The sequence below is a fragment of the Penaeus chinensis genome, chromosome 4 (genome assembly GCF_019202785.1).
Source record: "Penaeus chinensis breed Huanghai No. 1 chromosome 4, ASM1920278v2, whole genome shotgun sequence".
In the NCBI taxonomy this organism is placed as follows: Eukaryota; Metazoa; Arthropoda; class Malacostraca; order Decapoda; family Penaeidae; genus Penaeus; species Penaeus chinensis.
This window is the reverse complement of record NC_061822.1, coordinates 32465034-32485033: the sequence shown is the minus strand read 5'-3', so window position 1 is coordinate 32485033 and position 20000 is coordinate 32465034. Positions and strand designations below refer to the sequence as shown.

Here is a 20000-nt window from a genome sequence, read left to right as displayed (position 1 = left end):
GGACACTCATACAAAAACGCATTTCAGACTGGTGTACATAGCCACTAGAGTGTGAGTTTAGCAGCACCAGTTTTCTCGTACGTTTCCATGTCCTGCCCCACGTTTTTTTTAAATATATTTTTATTTTTCATTTTTTTTATACACGTGGTTTCACGTCACGACAGTCTTGACGGTGCGTGTCCTTGAATACAACCCATCGCTACTGGTGCATTTTATCCTCTTCCTGTTAGATTTCATATAAGTCCAAAAGATCTTTTTGACGTGATAAGCGGTCAACAAATGGTAGGGAAATAGGAAACACCATGAGTCAAGACAGATATTTGACGATTTTAAATGACAGAAATACCAAAGACATATTTACCAAACATAATATGCGTGTCCTGTGCCGTTCATCTGTAAGGAAAGTCGAACAGTTGCCAGCAAAGATATCAAATCTGACGAAACAAGAGACCATCAGTCGTCTTGAATCGAATTGCTCTCAGAGACACAGCGACACTGGCTTCGTATTGAAAGCCGTCGATGGACTGAGGTAAACAGTCTATCTTTTCATACGGTGAGTCATACTTCGGAAAAGCAAGCTATGATAATGTGTATGGTCTCTACCACACAGTTTTGAGATCAAGTAGTCGTTATCAGCCTTCTTGAGATAGCTTATCTGTTGTTTGTAGGCACCGGTTTTGGAATTGAGTTTCAGTTTCTGTTCGTTATCATTCTGTCCGGACACTGTATATGGTGAAATATTGTGAGTGTGATGTAATCAAATTAATAGGGTTAAGGCCGGTCATGTGGCAAAGACATCCAAAGGAGAGGTTATGTAGAACAAAATAATGTAATAAGAACAGAGGGCATGGGATGTGACAATAATCAATAAAGCCTATTTCACGTAAGTTGCTGGGTGAAAGGCGCTAAACATTCACACTATTTCAGTCAAAGGATTTTTAAAAACGGTGTCATGAATAGCAAGTTGCAAAGTAGGCAACTAAACGAAAAGTACCAGATGTTGCGATAAGAAAGCAGTTTAATGCAATGAAAATACGAAAATTCAAGCAGATTACAGTAGACAGGATATCCTCTGGAGCTTCATAGTGTTATTATGTCAGAATCCCTCTTTTTATCTCTCTCTCTTTAGCATGTTCAAGACAAAGGTTGTATATATTAACTCGCTGAGAATAGTTACTTTACTTCCTTAAGTATTCGGACAGCCAAACTTCCCGTACATTTCGCGCGTAATCGTCCAATCTCATTGAACCAACGTCATTTTCATTATTCCTTTCCCGACACAAATTAAAATCTGATTCTGTCACTTAACACAGCCGGCTTGTTTTCTCAGACTGATTCCTGGTAACACGTATAATACTTCGCACAGTAAACTCCGTTTTGAAGTTATTGTTATCATTCCAGTTACGCAAATAACGTCTAATATTTGCAACTTGATGATGGATGTTATGATAATGGTCATAATAAAAGAGGTGATAACAAAATTCACCCTCGTCATCATCAAGACCATTTGAAGATAAGGGTTTTCACTACGTTAGTGAATATATAAATGAACAAGATCAGGTATTAGTAATAACTATACTGATATTAATGATATCAGTAAAGATCAAGAAATGACAACAAGCCTTGATATTTTCTTGATACTATAATAATGATCTCATTTTGCTCTCCATGGTAAATCACAGTAAATGAAACAGGAAATGGGTTTTCTGTCACTCTATCAACATGGTAAACTATTTTGCCGTTCATCTGTTTACATATACTTAAGGGAACTGTACTGTGCCCTTCTCTTTTAATTTGTAAAGGGCGAATGTAAATTAATATGAAATATACAGTAACGTGATCAATCTGATATAACATATTAACATTTAATAACATTTTATTATGCTTTGAAATAATAGCTAAACCCCGTTGCCATGGAAACCACGCGCTGCCTTTGTAAACAATGCCGATTGCTTTTTTCTCCTTACAGTGTTGTTTTTTTCTTCGTTATGGAACTAATATTCGTAAATACGAGGAAATGTGAGTGTACAAGAAGCCATTTAAGGGTTGACAATTAAGGAATATATAATAAAAGGTCAAATAATTAGGAAACGGAGGTGAAGCTATATCTAACAGCTAGGCTGAAGGAAATTTGCTGTAAGCCAAATTGTTTCGTGTAAAGAATCATCCTTCGATCTCTAACGATATATTTTTTTACCTACGTTTTTCTCATTTGGAAACTTTCACATCTGTTTCAATGACTCAGACCAGGTGTTACAGTACGCAGATTTGTGATAAAGTTATTGCAGTTCTTGTTGTCAGCGAATCTGCCAGCTTAGAAGGGTAGATAGTGTAATGTTATTAGTAGTATTACGCTCAAATACAACAAATGAATACGCACTTCACAATGAAATTTGCTATAAGCCAAAGTGTCTCATGTGAAGAATCATCCTTCGACCTCTAACGATATAACTTTTTACCTACGTTTTTCTCATTTGGAAACTTTCACATCTGTTTTAATGACTCGGACCAGGTGTTTTAAGTGCGATGCCTTAACCCAACCGCCACGGATTTATGTTCTGTCCCTGTATTTTTTGTTTTTTGTTTTTTGTATGTTGTTACATACAGATGGCTCAATATGTATTCAGCGGGCAAGGAGTCTATCAGTAGCCTTAGTGACCGTTCCTGATTTCCCCATTCCTTGTATTGGCGGGAAAATGTGTTTTTCTTTTTAATGCAATTGGTATCGATACTGTTATTATTGTTATTGATGTTATGATTATTAAATTGTCATTAAAATCTCGATGATATTTAAGACAATGAAATAACGCAAAATACCCTTTCCAAATGTCGAGGAAAAGGGTAAACAGGTGAGATAGGTAGGACTAATAACTGACTTCTTGGTGACTAAACACTTGTAGAGCCATCTATGTCTAAATACAATAAATAAACTTGTATTACAGTGGGCATGGCATGTATTCTTGCCATACGGGGCGATTGGGTTAATATGGGGGTATGCTGGCACCATGGCGTATTATTATTAATAGTATTACGCTCACCTCACGGACCCCCCCCCCCAAAAAAACAAAAAAAAAAAAAAACAAAAAAAAATCAAATAAAAAATAAATGAATAAAGAAAGAAAGAAACAAAAGAAAGGGGAAAAAACAAGACATATAATATATATATATATATATATATATACCTATATATATCTATAAAGACAAACGGATTTTATATGCCCATAAAACAAACTAGAATCCCAATCTTATCATTATTTTACTACATTTACTTATTTTTTCGTTGTTACTTCCTCATTATTCGTTTTCTCTTAGTTCTGGCAAAATTCTCGTCGACTTATTGCACTTTTAATACCTACAGATAAAATACAAATTAACTGGAAATCTGTAGATAGAAATCCTTGAATATCCTGGTAAAAACAATAATCTCTCTCATATATGTCGTATGTAACAACTTTACGATGTCGTAGAAACTGCTCTTGAGTGGAGACAAACGCTATAAATTTCCACATGCTCTTAAGCGCACCGAAGCACAAACGTAAGGAGTAAGTAGACAGAATGAGTAAGACTTCTTTCTACTAACCGCAGAAGTATGTTTTGCGCCGAGATACGTAGGTACTTGCGTTCCCTTGAAATGTTTTGTAATTAGCATATCTCTCGTACCTCGCCATTTTGAGAACAGTTCAAACGTCACTAGCGGGGAGAGGCTTAACTTCAGTCGAGAATGTTCCTCTTAATATTTGGCTTCCTCTTTTGAACGTTTATCTTTTTAAATCACAAGGAAAAGTAAAGAAAGTGAACAGCTTGAACCTTCCACGTTGCAGAACACAAAGATAAATGTAAACATTATAGTGAGGGGGACTTAACCTTTTACATCTGCCTGCAGCTGTTTGGTTCAGGTGTGTAATTTGCAAATACATTTCCAGTAACAGCAACAAAGAATACTCACTCACGTACGATAAAAACTCACGATTACATGTTCGTAAACGTGTTTAGTTCTATGCAACTAAACAAAGACAAAATTTGCTAATTGGAGAAAAGGGCTAGTGAAATGTATTAGAAGGCGTGGGTGTTGAACGCACACAAGGCAGGTCAACTACATTAATGAATATGCGTAATGACGATTGTGATGATAATGCCATTATATACTTATATAGACCTTAATCAATACTGGATGACCATGTAATCTCACGGCTCTGAAGCTCCGTTAGAAGAAATAACTCATTCTGTGATATGTGATTTGAATAGTTTTTGAGACCATCGAGGTGTTGGAATGGGGGCACACTAGGGAAACTTGAAAAAAAAAAAAAAAATGCAGATCCAAAAATGTCATATATCTATCAATCGAACCAATTAACACACAGCTCTAATTGTCTTGCTCTGATGGGAGACACGGATAGTTGCCAAGTAGTAATTTCACTCGGATAAAGATAAAGATCGACTTGGATAATGCATTTATACTCATTATCATTATAATTATGAATGTTTTTAAAATTATCATTATCATTAAGACTGGTCGTACAATTTGTACTATAATTTTCATATTTATTGTTTTGGTTATTATAATTATCGTTGTTATCGAGCGAGCGAGCGAGAGAGAGAGAGAGAGAGAGAGAGAGAGAGAGAGAGAGATCGTGATTGTGTGTGTGTGCGTGTGCGTGTGCGTGTGCGTGTGCGTGTGCGTGTGCGTGTGCGTGTGCGTGTGCGTGTGCGTGTGTGTGTGTGTGTGTGTGTGTGTATGTGTATGTGTATGTGTGTGTGTGTGTGTGCGTGTGCGTGTGTGTGTGTGTATGCGTGTGCGTGTGCGTGTGCGTGTGTGTGTGTGTGTGTGTGTGTGTGTGTGTGTGTGTGTGTGTGTGTGTGTGTGTGTGTGTGATCAATGCTGTTTGATAACACACGCGTTTTAAAACTGAATGTGTAACACATATTACACATTTGCATATGTCATCACATACACGGAGCATATTTTAAATCAGTGCCTTATGAATATTCCTTTTTTGGGGGGGCACTGGACGGGTTGTTACGCCAATGCCAAATATATGAATATGCAATATATGAATACCTGTTATAAAGGGATTATATATTCCTTATATATAAAGATACCTGTTTATTCAGTGAACGGCTGAATATCCTTTTTCCTTCTAATTTTTAACTGAGATTGTAACGGAAATATTTGTGGTCGAAATATTTCACAAAATTAGAAACAGGCAAAATACAGAAAATGTGAACATTTATTAAACGAACCTAGGTGAGCATCACCGCTTCATTTGCAATAGTTCAAAAACTATTAATTCACATCAAGGTGATATTCACAAAATCTCGTTACCTTTACGATTTAACATTACATAAAAAGATAATTAAACCGACAAATGAATATAACACGATCACTTGCAATATTTAATTAACGTCTGATTCGTTGGCCTTCTGCGATTTAATACGACTGCTATCATTATAACTTGCAATGCGCAGTTTTGACTTTCATGTTTTCTATAGTGACAGTGGGTGGCATTGTATCCAGACGTGTCAATAGTTAGTTGAAACAATAATATTAGCTAAATATTTGTCAGGACAAGTTCGCCAGTATAAAGTCAACATGACAATATAAATCCGAGGCTTGACATGAGTTTGCATGAGATATAAACGATGACATACAAACAACGTCCAACGTCATTCAGAACTTACATCCTTCTTCAGTACGTCTTCTGTGGTAATATTTTATAAAATAGTGAGATGTTTTCAGTTATCTTCCTCCGAGTGCCAATGCAAGTCACTGATATTCAAAAGAGCACGAAAACAGCTTGCTTTTCGTAGTCAAATGGAACTCTTTTGTTTACAGCGGTGATTTTACACGACTATACATCGTATGCATAATGTACGGTATATATCACAGTTTAAACAATATAGTAAATACAGTATATACAATCTATAGTAAATACAGTACATGTGGTTTATAGTAAATGCAGTATATATCGTTTATAGTAAATACAGTATACATAGTTTATAGTAAATGCAGTATACAGGAAATGCAGTATAGATTAATAAAACTTATACAATATAATGAAACAAATGTATGCTATAGTCTTTGCTTTTTGTGTACAGCTGTTGTAAAGAACGTCGGCCAATTTTTGATACATATTAGTGTTCTGTAATTAGTAGGTTAGAAGTATAATCAGCGAGAACCAACTGCTGGTTATAAAGCACCGTATATATGGATAATTTTCTAAATTTCAAGCATATCAAATTTCTTGATCGACGATTCAAAAACTGTTATATTACCTCCATCAAAAAGAGAATTCTTTATGTTGCTTCACAAACTTAACTGTTTTATGTTTATATTAGTTTTATAAACGTACCTATTTTTATATTAATTCTATATATAATTTATTTTCGTAGTTATGAAGATAAAAACAATCAGATTAGACAGAATGCATTTCAGTACGGAAGAGCTAATGAAAAACCCTTATTGTTGATGAAATGAAACTAAATTCCTTTCAAAATTTGCACCTTCGCCCTCTGTTCTGATAGGGAAATAAAACGTTTCACATTAAAAAATATTAACAGCGTACATACATCGGTGGGTCAGTTAGATATTAGCAGAAACCCATGTACTTGTTTCCATAAACAATGAAGTCAGAAAACCCTTTTTTGTTTAAATTTAGATGGGTACTTTATAAGTCAAAAAAAAAAAAAAAAAAAAAAAAAAGCAAGACAAAAGCCATCATAGCGCTATAACAAGGAAAAGAAGAGTGGGCCTATTTATAACCTCGCGGTCGCTGGCCTTCTTTACGTAGCGGCGCACAAGGGAGTCGGAGAGACGCGTTGGGTTATATATATTTTATTAGACGGGGGCGTATTTGTATTTTATTCGATGTGGGCGTATAAGTGTTTCCTTGGATGTGGGCGTATATGTATTTCCCTAGGAGTGGGCGTAAATGTATTTCATTAGGTGTGGGCGTATATGTATTTCCTTGGATGTGGGTTTATCGATACCAAAATACTGACTTTCTATACCAGTTCAACACTGCTGAATATTCGTCGATACTTCGACTACTAAAAGAAAACGGTTCCAAGTTAGACATTCTGGGATAGATGTCTGTTTTAAAAATAACGTATAACAGAAACAAACATTTTTTGAATAATGTTTGTTGTCACTTTTTTATTTAGATGTAGGCTGATAAAATATTATTAGTATCATTTTTTGGCCAGAATATTTTTTTTGAAGCAGATGAAAAGAAAATGTAAAGGTATTAGTATCGATAGTCAATAACAGCCAGAAAAAAATATCGGTATTAACTTGAAATTCGAATGGAAGCTTATGAGTCCTTACATGTGCACTTGTTTGTCTTGATTGTGATTACATATTCATATACTAACGCATATTAACATACATACATATATGCAAAATGCCTGACTCTCCGAACTCTCCACACACGTGATGAGTCACAGAGTCATCAGTGAGTAAGGGACGCCATACTCACCGAACTCTCCACACGTGATGAGTCACATTGGCCACCAGTGAGTAAGAAACGCAACACTCACCAAAGAAGGGGATACTGCGCCGCTCCACTGTATATGACCCAACGCTGTGGAAGGTCTGGTAATTTACATGATTCTTGCGTTTAGATGTCATTGTGGCATCGGAATCCTCGGACATGGTAACACTCTATCTCCTAGTTCTCTTTTTCTCTTTTTTTTTTTTTTTTTCTCCGACTCTTGTTCTTTCGTCGTCTCTTTTCGGAAAATGTATCGCTCTCAGTGTGTTACGGATTTTCTCATTCATAAGCGAATCGACACCACTTCGTTTGCGTCAATGAGACTTCAAACTATTCGGAATTAAACGTACGCTTATAACACGTTGCTGTATGTATGTATGTATGGTCTTCTCACTGGATATCAACAATGAAGTTTAACCTCCATTGTTCGTCGCAAGACAAACACGTAAATATGGCATATAAGTCGCACCATCTCTCAGACCTGCTTCATCATGGTGTTTCCTCACATCCACTTTACCCTGGAAACTCAGCACCAAACAATGTAAGAAGTCTACCTCCAGATCACCGATTCAGGAACACCTGTCTTGCCCGCAGGTGTTGCCCAAAACACATGTTCCGGATCAAACATGGAGGCGAGTGTGAATTACTCATACGTAGATGCACGCAAGGTTTTGATATCAGCGAGGAGGAGAGAGAGTAAATGACTCATGTTCATACGTACTAACTTAAAAACAAATACCCGCAAATGGTTATATGTACATATGTGCTCGGTAACACACACAAGCACAAACACACAGTAACACACACATTCATATCTGAACCAGAATATACACATATATGCACAGTATATACATGTGTGCGCACACACACACGCACAATACACACACACACACACACACACACACACACACACACACACACACACACACACACACACACACACACACACACGCACACGTACGCGCACACGCACACACGCACACACCTATGTGGATGTGTATTGTCACAAGTTTCATGAGGAAAATAAATATTCAGAACCGTTCTTTCAGCCATTTTGGTATTCAGTTGTTTATCAATTTATCCCTGTGCCTAATAGTTTACATTTCTTAAATTGAAATAGTTTTTCAATGGTTTATAAATGTATTTATTCATATCAACATTAGGTTTATGTAATGAAATATTTTATAAAGTGACCCAAAGTTCTGTTCATTTGTCTATTTAATGTGTGATTTATATAATAACTTCATAATTCATTAACCATCTCTAATTTATCTAGTATATTAAATATATTTATCTATTTAGCTGATCCATCGTTTAATTTTTTTTTTTTTTTTCATTGTATTACGTACTCTGAAATTATTTTTCTCTCTTCGTCTCTTCCATTTACGAATCTTCTACAGATTACTTGTAAAATCCAGTTTAACTACACCTCCTCACAAAAGCTTATTTATCATTGTTTATTAGTGACAAATGTAGAAATAGCCTTGGGTGGAAATTAAAACATCTGTAAAAATATTCATTTCCATTCGTACCTTTTCTACTTTTATTTATCAATCGATCTATCTACACAATATTTTGCTTATTTGTATACTTATCCATATAGTAACCTATTTATATTTGGTGTCCATGATTTGATTAGATTATACATTAGTTTTTTATGATCTATCTGAGTTTATTAATTTGATAATTCCTTATATATTCATTCGATTACAATTTATCCCATAGCTTACCAATAAATATAATCCGGTGTTTCATAAGAAGTATTTTACGCATTTGTCAAATTTCTCTATTCTCTTACTATTCACTTTATTCAGTCCGGTAGTTTATATAGCAATATTTACTTTTCTATTTGTTTGATGATTCATGGGCTTACTTCGTTTAGCAGTTTATTGATTTAGTAAATCCACATATGGACCTGATTGTTAAGTCAGAAAAATAATTCAAGTATTTGATTTAACAGTTAATACACTGTAGGTAATATATGTTACATTAACGCATTAATAGTTTATACACTGTAGGTAATATATGCTGCATTAACGCATTAATAGTTAATACACTGTATGTACAATAGTATCCGTGCTTATCTCACCGCCATTTTCTTCCAAAGCACAGAGCACGTCTTTTAATTCAGGGTAAACATTAAAAGCCAATGTTTTATTTATTTAGAATCTTTAAAAATGCCCAATTATGGTTACTGTTATACAATACTAAAATTATGGGAATAGGAATAATGATTCTAATTCCATTAAAAAGACATTATTAATTGAATCAAACTGTAATACTGTGTTATTAATATCGAATAGAAGAATACACGATTAGGACACAGACAGCGAGGCCTGAAACGTCCCTGTTGTGGTGGTTAATTACATATGAACTTACGTATCACTCTAGGATGGATATCCATTAAAGACATCACAATGTGTATGGTGTTTTACTCATTTCTACTCTAACCTTCGAGAGGGATTCGTCAAAAGACATCACCAGACACTTTCCTGTTCTTAGCAGTCTTGTTTACGAAAAGTCCATTGGGGAGTGAAGGGTACTGTCGAAGGATCTCATGAGTGAAGATATCAGTGCTGTGTACAGGTCCTCATATGATATTCGTATTCATCCTATGAATAAAGAGCAGGGGACATCAACTAACATGCCGTTACATTGTGTGAATGTGGGATGTCACAGACTGAATTCGATATCTACTTTAAATGCAGAATGGTGAAGAGGATGTCATCAAATCCTCCTAGAGAGAAGACCTGCAAATGCCCCACAGTCTGTGCTGTGTGAGTCCCCAAAAAGATGGATACAAACCACAATGTGTCGTAACCAGTCAATACTTAATGACTGAGCAGTAAGACCAGTCTAAAACTCCGGCAAAATGGTCTGTAGTTTCGTCTACTGTCGTCTAATAACTTTTTTCTGACTCTCTCTCTCTCTCTCTCTCTCTCTCTCTCTCTCTCTCTCTCTCTCTCTCCCTCTCTCTCTCTCTCTCTCTCTCTCTCTCAGCCCCCCTCATCCTCACCCTTAGTACCTTTATAAAATTCAACGACTCCTCTTTTTTCTGTGCATCGTCGTCAACTGGCAAGCACTTCTTTCAGTTGACAAGGGTCGGGGCGCTGATAGAGAGCGAGCAGGATGGTGGTAAGCACAACAAGGCGATCGTGTACACGGAAGGGGTGTGGTCGGCGCCGTATAAAGTCGAGTCTGTCAGTGCTCCTTCCTCTAACTTGTAGAATAACACGGACACTGCCTGAGGAATGAGAAGATTGATTGATTCTTTAAAATTATCTACCGCGTCAATAGCTCAGGTCATTAGCGGCGAAGAAACACTAAGAGAAAAACAAATAAAGTTAGAAACAGACAAAGAAAGAAACAAATAAAGAAAGATAAATCTCTTAAGTGTATATCCCGTGTGGTCTAGTGGCTAGGATACGCGGCTCTCACCCGCGAGGTCCGGGTTCGATTCCCGGCACGGGAAATGTTTTACTCTATAATTCCAAAATTTGCAGAATGCGTAAATATACAAACAGTAACATATAACGATTCGTGCCAAAGACTTCAGAATGGCATCGCATATTTCTTTAAATGGATTATGAAATTATGCTCTGTTGTCTATAACTACAAATATAATTAGAAATATAATTAGAAATATAATTAGAAATATAATTAGAAATATAATTAGAAATATAATTAGAAATATAATTAGAATATAATTAGAATATAATTATGAATATAACTATGAATATAACTATGAATATAACTATGAATATAATTATAAATATAATTATAAATCTAATTATAAATATTACTATGAATATAACTATGAATATAACTATGAATATAACTATGAATATAACTATTAATATAACTATGAATATAACTATGAGTATAACGATGAATATTACTATATGGAAAAGAAAAAAGTAAAAGCTAGAAGCAAGAGAAACAAAAATCGAAATAATCATAAATGAAAGTTTAAACCCACAGGATCCTTTAAAAGGTAAATTTCACAAAATACAACCACTAATCTCAAACTTAAAAGAGGCAGTCATGTACGTAGACGAAGCTAAGAGAGAAAAGAAAATCACGAGTCCGCGTCCTCCTCCATTTAAGGAAGGACACGGATAAACTGGGGCGAAGTTTCACGAGCGGCCGCCAGATGGACTTTAAAAGACTTTACTACGAGGAAAGACTTGAAGGAATTAAAACTTACAACTTAAGAGGAAAGAAGAAAACAGGGTGAGGAGTTTATGCTTGACAATAATGTCTCCTAAACAGTGAAATAAGAGAATGACAAATACAACTTTGGATTAAGGTAAAACTAACATGAGGTCATGACAATAAAGTTAAGGATAAAATGTGGTGACAAGGAAGTAGAGAAATTTCGTTTTCCAAATAAGATTATTGGTAAATGGAACAACTTTCCATAAAACGGCGTATGAGCTCAAAATATGTCACTCGAAAATATCATATGATAATCAAAATACAGCAGATTGGGGCGTGCGTATATGTGTACATGTGTAGCCAGAGACACTGTATAATCTTAAGTGAAATATAATGTGATACCTCACCTCAGAAGGCACAAGAAGCCTGTTATTGGAAGCGAAGACTGTAATTAAACCTTTCGCGTCATTTATGTTGTGTACTCGCCAACGCATGAGCTGAAAAGGAAGGAAAGAGAATAAGTGTTTTTAAAAAGGTTTATATCAAAGTATCTAACAAATTCTCATAACGAAAAGAATACTTGCTTTATATACAGTGTAAAACCCGTATAATGATAAATTAAAAGACAATTATTAGAATTGATAATTTCTTGATATACAGAAACAAGAAACAAATGAAAATAATTCGACCAACCATGCCAAAGGACTTAGACAACAATAATAATAATATAAATAATAATAATAAAATGAAAGAAAAAATATAACGATAAAGAAATAAAGACAAAAATTGTCCCCAACCACGTGGTCTGGAGTATCGATGCAGACTTCAGCATTCCCGCATTCCGTGTTGCTCGTGAGGCCTTCCTGTGTGGCTTCAAAACTGACATCAATAGCGACGTTCGAAGTCACCTTTGCCAACACCTCGGGGGCCACAGCACCTCGCAGGCGGACTTCCACGGGGTAGTGGTCGCTCACGTCATCAATCTGCCGACATGATGACCTTTTGTCCTTAACTCTTCATGTTCTTTTGAATCTCTATCCCATTTTCTTCCCCGATTTCTACTCTTTTCACTACCATACTATTTTATAATGCCATATGGTCGTTGAAATCTAAGGCATTTTGTTCTAAATAAGAACTTTAAACCCCTCCAGCCACAATACTTTACCGTGGAGGTATATGACTTTGAAGTCTAGCACATTAATTTTTTTTTAAACATCAAAACATTAAACCCTGCTTAAAATTGGTATCTGCTGCATAAATATTAGCGTCATTTTAAAATGACTAAAATACGCTTTACCTCTAAATAAATGCCAAAAGTCTGACACTTACCAACGCATGGTCTTTGAGTCCGAGTTCCTCTTCGAAGTAGTAAGCTTTAGCGGAGCCCGAGTATACGGCACTAGTTAGGTTGGCTCCTGATACCACGATCCTGAAAGGGTGAATCTTATTACATTATATCATATTTATATCATATTACATTATAACACACACACACACACACACACACACACACACACACACACACAGATATATATATGTATGTGTAGAGGCCTTTTTGGTAACATTCCCGTAACCCCTAACAGTGTCACACTCTGATATATGTTTGCCCTTTACGCGTGCATTATTGAAACCTGTTGAAACTTTTCCGTTTGTATCAAAGTGTATGCCTTCAACTTAATTGGCTGATACACTCCGGTCAGCCAATTAAAGCGCGATATTTTTCAGATATATTTCATATAGTCTCAAACATGGATTTATATTTTCATTAATTACGAATCGCATCGTATGTTTCTTGATATAACTTTTTATTATAAAGGTGCATAAAATGTTGCTGTGCCTTTTTAGCAGCACATCAAATACAAGTTCAAACTATAGGGGTACGAACTGAAGTCATTGATGACGGTCGCTGGAACGACATGGAAAGTCACACACACACACACACACACACACACACACACACACACACACACACACACATACACATACATGTATGTGTATATACACACACATATGTATATATACATACATATATACATTGTATATATGCATATATATACATACACACACACATATATATACACATACATACACACAATTTTATATATATATACACACACACAATTATAAATGTATACATACATATACATACATACACACACATATTTGTAAATATATGTATGTGTGTGTGTGCGTGTATGTTGTGTGTGAGCGTGTGTATGTATGTATATATACATATATGTATACATATGTGTGTGTATATATACACACACATGCATACGTATATATATATATATATATATATATATGTGTTTATATAATATATACGCTTATATGATATATATGTGTATATAATGACTACAATATATATGATATATATCATAAATGCACATATATAAATATGTATATATTATATATATCTATCAATGCACACACACACACACACACACACACAGATGTGTGTATATGTATGTATGTATGTATGTATGTATGTATGTATGTATATATATATATATATATATAATATATATGTGTGTGTGTGTGTATCTGTGTATAATATATATATATAATATACATATATATATAAATATATATATAAATATATATATACATATATAGAGAGAGATATAGCACACACACACACTTATATACATACTACACAATGCATGCACACATTCACGTACAATACATGTATACACATTCCTACACATCATTCCTAAGATCCAACTGCCACAACCTACGCTGTGCCCCAACCTACCTGTCATAGGGACAAGCTGTGCCCCTGACTGTTGTGTCGACGTGATCGGAGATGAGCCAGCTGAAGCGCGAATCTTGTCGAAGCCGGACGTTGGCCCATTCGCTGTTCGTCACGTAGTTGCAGCCTGCGTTGAAGTCACCCAGGATTATCACGTCTGTTGGTGGGGAAAATAAGGGGATTATTTTCACGGTGTTGGAAGTTGTGTTCGGAGACAGTGTTTCCCATGTTTTCGTCTTTGATTGTTATCATTATAAAACTTTATTTTTTTAGATCTTACTTTTTTATTATTTCGCTCTCTCTCTCTGACGTTACACACGCATACACTCTCGTGATCTCTTCTTTCTTATTAATCTCTCTCTCTCTCTCTCTCTCTCTCTCTTTTCCTCTCTCTCTCTCTCTCTCTCTCTCTCTCTCTCTCTCTCTCTCTCTCTCTCTATCTATACATACATGCATATATACACTTCTTCCTCCTTGTCTCTCTCCCATCCTATCTCACCGCCAGCGCCCAGCAGATGCAACCTCAAATTCTCATACACGTCCACCAACGCATCAATCTCCTGTGCCGCGTTGTCCGGTTTGGTGTGGATGGAGACAGTTCCGAACCGCAGCTGATTCGAATCCTCAAACACCAGCACGTAGGGGTCGTACTCAAAGGCGTCAACTGGGTCGGAGTACTGTTGGGCGGACACCAGGGTAGCTCTTGAGGGCTTGTAGTAGATGGCGTACCTAGAGTGGTATGGGGTTTGACGTCTTTGTTGTGTATGGTATACTTAGTGCTGTGTAATAACACTAGTTTTTTTTTTCTGTTGAAAGGTGTTGACTTTGGGCTATTGCTGTCTAAAGGATATTTCACTAGTTGTTAGATTATCCTTCATTGTTGTATTCGGTACTCTTTTTCAATTTAAATAATATCGAAAGTATCATACAACCAATGCAGTAAGAAATACACATGTTACTGTTTCCGAAACTATTTTTTAAAAGGTTGAATAATTTAAAATGTCCCTTCAGCCTTGTAAACAAATATTCACTGAAAAAAGTAGGAAAAATGACTGTTTAATCAAATGACTTACTGCTCCTTGTACGTTCTCCTTCCTACCCGTCTGGACAGCGAGAGGTTGTAGGTGTCGGTCAGTCCTTCGTTGAGAGCACTTAGAAGGAGTTTTGGTGTTTCTTCTGAGACGTCTTGCACCTCCAGCACCGCTACCACATCGTACCTGCGAAGTACCTATCGGAGGATTTAAAAAAAAAAAAAAAAAAAAAAAAAAAAAAAAAAAAAAAAAAAAAAAACAGGCTACAAACGATTCTTTCCCTGCGCAGCTTTTGTCGCCCTTCTGAGACCTCTCACACGAACGCCTCCTCCACCTCACAGAAAACTGAGTCCTATTCCTCCTTCATTAAGAACTTGCGAGGGCCTTTAATCACAAACAGACCCGCGTCCCTTACCTGAACCATGATGGAAACCACTGCAGGCTTGCTCATCTTGGTTTTCCCGAGGCGCTGGGCATTCCACGCCCCGATCCTCAACGGCGTCACGATGTCGGCTCCCTCGATGCTTAAAATCGCAAACGCAAGAAACGCCACAGGTATCAACACTAGCTCCATTTTTTTCTCCTGTATGGGTTGAAATGTCGATATTAGTATTAATTTCGTCGATGTCCTTGTTTTCTTGTCATTTTTATCATAATCTTATTTGCGTCGTGTCATTTTGACTGCCATTATCATTGTTTTTACCGTTAGCCTCATACCTCTTAGGCTAATGTAACAAACTTATGATCACAACTATTATAATCATAGTCACTACTATCGTTCTCGGAGCCGAAAGGAGAGCAGCGGTCAAGTCATATCACGCGTGTGAGTTGCAGGACTTTGAGAAAGGATTAGGATTGAAGTGGTTGTGTCTGTAAGGTGTTTGTGTGTAAGTGGTTTAAGGTTTCTACTGTACTCTTACTGTTTGTGTGTGTTGTGGTAGCTCTTCCCAACTGGTTATGGCGTGTCTAGCGGAGTGAATGTTACAGTAGTCCGTGTTAGTCAAGTTTAAGAAATTACTGTGGGACTCTCATGTAAGTCATGTATGTTCTGCTTTTAAGTATTCGTGTTTGTGCATACCGATGAGGTTTGTTACCAAATATGCGACTGTGGATATGTGCGCTTGTCTGTATACCTCGAGTAGTTCCATATTAATTTCTTTTGTTAATGGGAGAGCAACGTGTGGAATAAATCACGGGGGTCCTTGTATGAACCTGCACGGACTTGTTAATTTGTCGGTGAAAGCGTCCCACACAGCTTTACTCCACGGTTGGCCCTACCAAAGTATTGTAAACTATGTACTGGGAGCAGAGCAGGATGCGCTTTTGTTGTATATAAAAACAATATTTTGCAGCACCAGGATTGTAGGAGGGTTCATGACTGGGCTAGCACTATGCAAACTGAGTTGGCAGGAATACTCACGGTCACCGAATTTCTATTGAATCAAGGCTCAGGGGTCATTTTCTGCGATTCACAGAGTGCTCTCCAGGCTTTGAACACTCTAGACCAAGGTGCGGGAAATATTACAAATAACATCAGGATAAACGTATATCGTACAAAAGAACGAGGCCATAATATACGTTTTGTGTGGATTCCATCGCATGTTGGAATCCCTAGGCATGAACATGCTGATCGCCTAGCAAAGTCAGCATGAGACAAACAAAGTGTGGATATAGATCTTGGGATACCTCTTTCTAGGATTTCATACATCATTAAAGCTTCCTTCAGAGAGGACTTGACTGAGTTGATTAATTCTCAACGCCCTGAAAGCTGTAGCTTAAAGCACTATGACCGGTTTAGGCAAGATTCATTCATCTATGGTTTATATAAAACAAGAACAAGACAGTGTGATGTTGTGACTGCAAGAACCAGGCTTGGATATAGATTGTATTGGCAGGTCAGTACAGTTTGTAATGTCGAAGAAACTAAGTGTAAACTGTGTAATGAAGAATATAAGCGAACACTTGTATATTATATCTCAGAGTGCCATGTGTTACAGTCTTTCAGACCACCTAGCATGAGGTACCGAGAACTATGTAACTACTTCATATCATCTGATGTCTTAGAAGATATACATATGTTGTATACTAAATTTGGAATGTAGTATCATATAACCGCATATCAAATGTATCAATGCTTTTCCACGCCCAAGCTATTTGCCGGCGTGGCAGATGAGTGGATAAAGGACTGTGCAATTGTTCCTTTCCTTAAACTGATAAAGTACTCATAGTAATGTTATAGGCTAAAAATCAAATGTAATACCACTATGTAATGTTATGACCATGCATTAAATGTACCACAGCTTGTCCACCTCTGTGCAATTAGCCAGGGTGGTAAATAAAGGACTAAACTAAACTAAACCATGTAGTTTTATTGTAAACTATTGTACACTATGTTGTCTTGTCTAATGAATCTGTGAATTCCATATGCCAGGCTTATCATGTAATTCATGAGTACTGAAGTTAAGGTTGTGTAAAACATGGTCTCTGAGATTCCTGTGTTATATTGTGGATGAACCGGAACACCTTCACTTGACCGTTCTGAATTTTAGTTATTACTTAGGTTCTCATTGTTTAGGGGCGTCTAGTTGAAGGAGACTACAGCTTGAAGTCATGAGTGGTTCGAGTGGTGTGTGTTTGGTGAGCGGGCGGAGTTCAGGGGGAGTTGAAGAATACCCACGGGTATCAACATAATAACTAATAAGCAGATATATACATAAATAAACAATAAATGCATATATACATAAACAAATAAGAACTAGATATACATAAATAAATAAGAACTAGATATACACAAATAAAATAGAACTAGATATACACAAATAAAATAGAACTAGATATATACATGGGTTAGAAACAGATATACATAAATAAATAAAACATTTCACGGCGCAAGAGTTAAATTACACACTCGCCACAAACCAGAAACTGTCTCTCGTATCCTCTCGCATCCAATATCCATAATAACTGGATATTATGCAGATTTTTATTGGAAATAGATTTAAAGCCAAGGTTTTTTGCCACGAAAGATACATATTCACGTAACCTAAAGCTGTCTCTCGTATCCTCTCGCATCCAATATCCATAATAACTGGATATTATGCAGATTTTTATTGGAAATAGATATAAAGCCAAGGTTTTTTGCCACGAAAGATACATATTCACGTAACCTGGTTCTTTGGCGCACTGATAAAAATCACTTAGTTTGAATAACGAAAAGTGGAGGGGTTAGCAGGGGGGGAGGAACATAAGGCCTTGGGAGGAAAATATAGGCCTGTTTTCTAGGTGTTCGTCAATATTCATAGTAGGGTTATACTAGTCTTCCAGGAATAATGTATCTATTACAATTGCGCACATGGAAATCGCTGAATATGCTTCTCTCTCATAACCGAAAGATATGTAGGTAGAAAAAATAAGTGTGGAACAGCTGACGTTATCGGGGAGATCGTGGATGTGTCATACGTATGAGAAAAGTGTCATTTCGGTAATGGTTAACAGTTAAAGCAAATATGTGTGTTACAAATCCAGAACCACGGTTTTAAATTCTAAAGCAGCCATGCACGAAAAAGATAATGAAGTATTTTTAGGCTATTTTTAAGGTGAAGGAAACAAAATTACCATAATATCCTAATAATTAATAATATCTTCATAACGAGATATTTACCTACATTAGTATTCTATATTTGCATGATTTCTAAGGATGCCTATTCATTCAAGCACTACATATTATAATTTATTTATTTATATATTCATTACTTTAGCTTAGCAGGAATCACACTGGGATGTCTCCTGAACACATGAAAGCCCTGAAGCAAATCATGCACGAGCACTTGTGGCGGTTAAGGGCCAAGGGCAACATTATATCTGCTTCGGTTCCATCTTAAAAATAGCAGCAGAGCGTAAAGTGGTTCTCACATATTACCGAATTCTTATGCTATGAGATAACCGCCAAAAGTCACAACATTTCATTATTTTAGCCATTTTGGAATAAAACCACAATGCATAAAAGGTGCGAAAACCCGTGTAAAGCGTTTTTGTCATTTTTGCTTAAAATAACATGGATTCGATATGCAAATGAGCAATGTCCAAGTTTTGTGCGAATAGCTGGTTTCGAATCCTTTGGACGGCGCTTGTTCGAATATTTCGAAACAGAGACTTGATTCGCCTTTTAAATTTTTTTTTACTCTTGTTTTCATGCAAATGCTAGCTCTAATTTTTCCACTTTCTTTCAACTCTAATTGCGAAAGTTGGCTAGATTTTTTTTATCACTCATTAACAATGAAAATACGAAAACCAAAAAGACCAATGACTTGGAAAAATATCCCTATTTTTACATTAAAACTAAGAGAACAACAGAAAGTAACGATACAGAAAAAACAACACTAACCACTTACATACCTAACCAGAAAAAAAAGTTATAATCCCATAAAATATCAAAGATTAATTACACTCTCCAGTGTAAGAGTAACCGAAATTTCGCCATACCTGTAAACCAGCACAAGACGTACACTAGTAATCAACTCAACCCGTTGGTGGTTACTGCCTGGACTGGAGCCAAGACGAGTTTAATAG

General features: G+C 36.2%; 2 protein-coding genes and 1 non-coding gene across 5 annotated transcripts in view; 1 reads left to right on the top strand and 2 right to left on the bottom strand.

The window, feature by feature from the left end:
* Positions 1–8127, bottom strand: part of LOC125047849 (solute carrier family 35 member C2-like) — a 30684-nt gene extending 22557 nt beyond the window's left edge. Inside the window, exon 1 of one of the 3 annotated variants that reach the window (XM_047646366.1) lies at positions 7537–8127. In XM_047646366.1, the coding sequence (XP_047502322.1) occupies positions 7537–7651 (115 nt within the window). In that variant the 5' untranslated portion in view covers positions 7652–8127. Of the gene's footprint in view, positions 1–361; positions 523–3580; positions 3815–7536 lie in introns of those variants that run through there. The other 2 variants (XM_047646375.1, XM_047646401.1) reach the window with 2 other exon arrangements.
* Positions 8128–8988: 861 nt separating this feature from the next.
* Positions 8989–16394, bottom strand: LOC125025043 (deoxyribonuclease-1-like). Its single transcript, XM_047612913.1, has 10 exons — positions 16352–16394; positions 15847–16014; positions 15474–15628; positions 14900–15129; positions 14404–14557; positions 12978–13077; positions 12446–12631; positions 12056–12145; positions 10516–10734; positions 8989–10102 (listed from the first exon to the last, which is right to left on the bottom strand). The coding sequence occupies exons 2-9, from the start codon at positions 16003–16005 to the stop codon at positions 10579–10581; spliced, it is 1230 nt and encodes a 409-aa protein (XP_047468869.1). The 5' UTR covers positions 16006–16014; positions 16352–16394; the 3' UTR covers positions 8989–10102; positions 10516–10578.
* Positions 10891–10962, top strand: Trnae-cuc. Its single transcript has one exon. It is a non-coding gene; the product is annotated as a tRNA-Glu (tRNA).
* Positions 16395–20000: the final 3606 nt, after the last annotated feature.

Coding starts and splice junctions, on each gene's coding strand:
- LOC125025043 (XM_047612913.1), bottom strand. CDS start 16,005: ATGGAGCTAGTGTTGATACCTGTGGCGTTTCTTGCGTTTGCGATTTTA. Junction 13,078..14,403: donor ACAGCTTGTCCCTATGACAG/GTAGGTTGGGGC, acceptor TCACCCTTTCAG/GATCGTGGTATCAGGAGCCA. Junction 12,146..12,445: donor TCGATACTCCAGACCACGTG/GTTGGGGACAAT, acceptor CTTCCTTTTCAG/CTCATGCGTTGGCGAGTACA.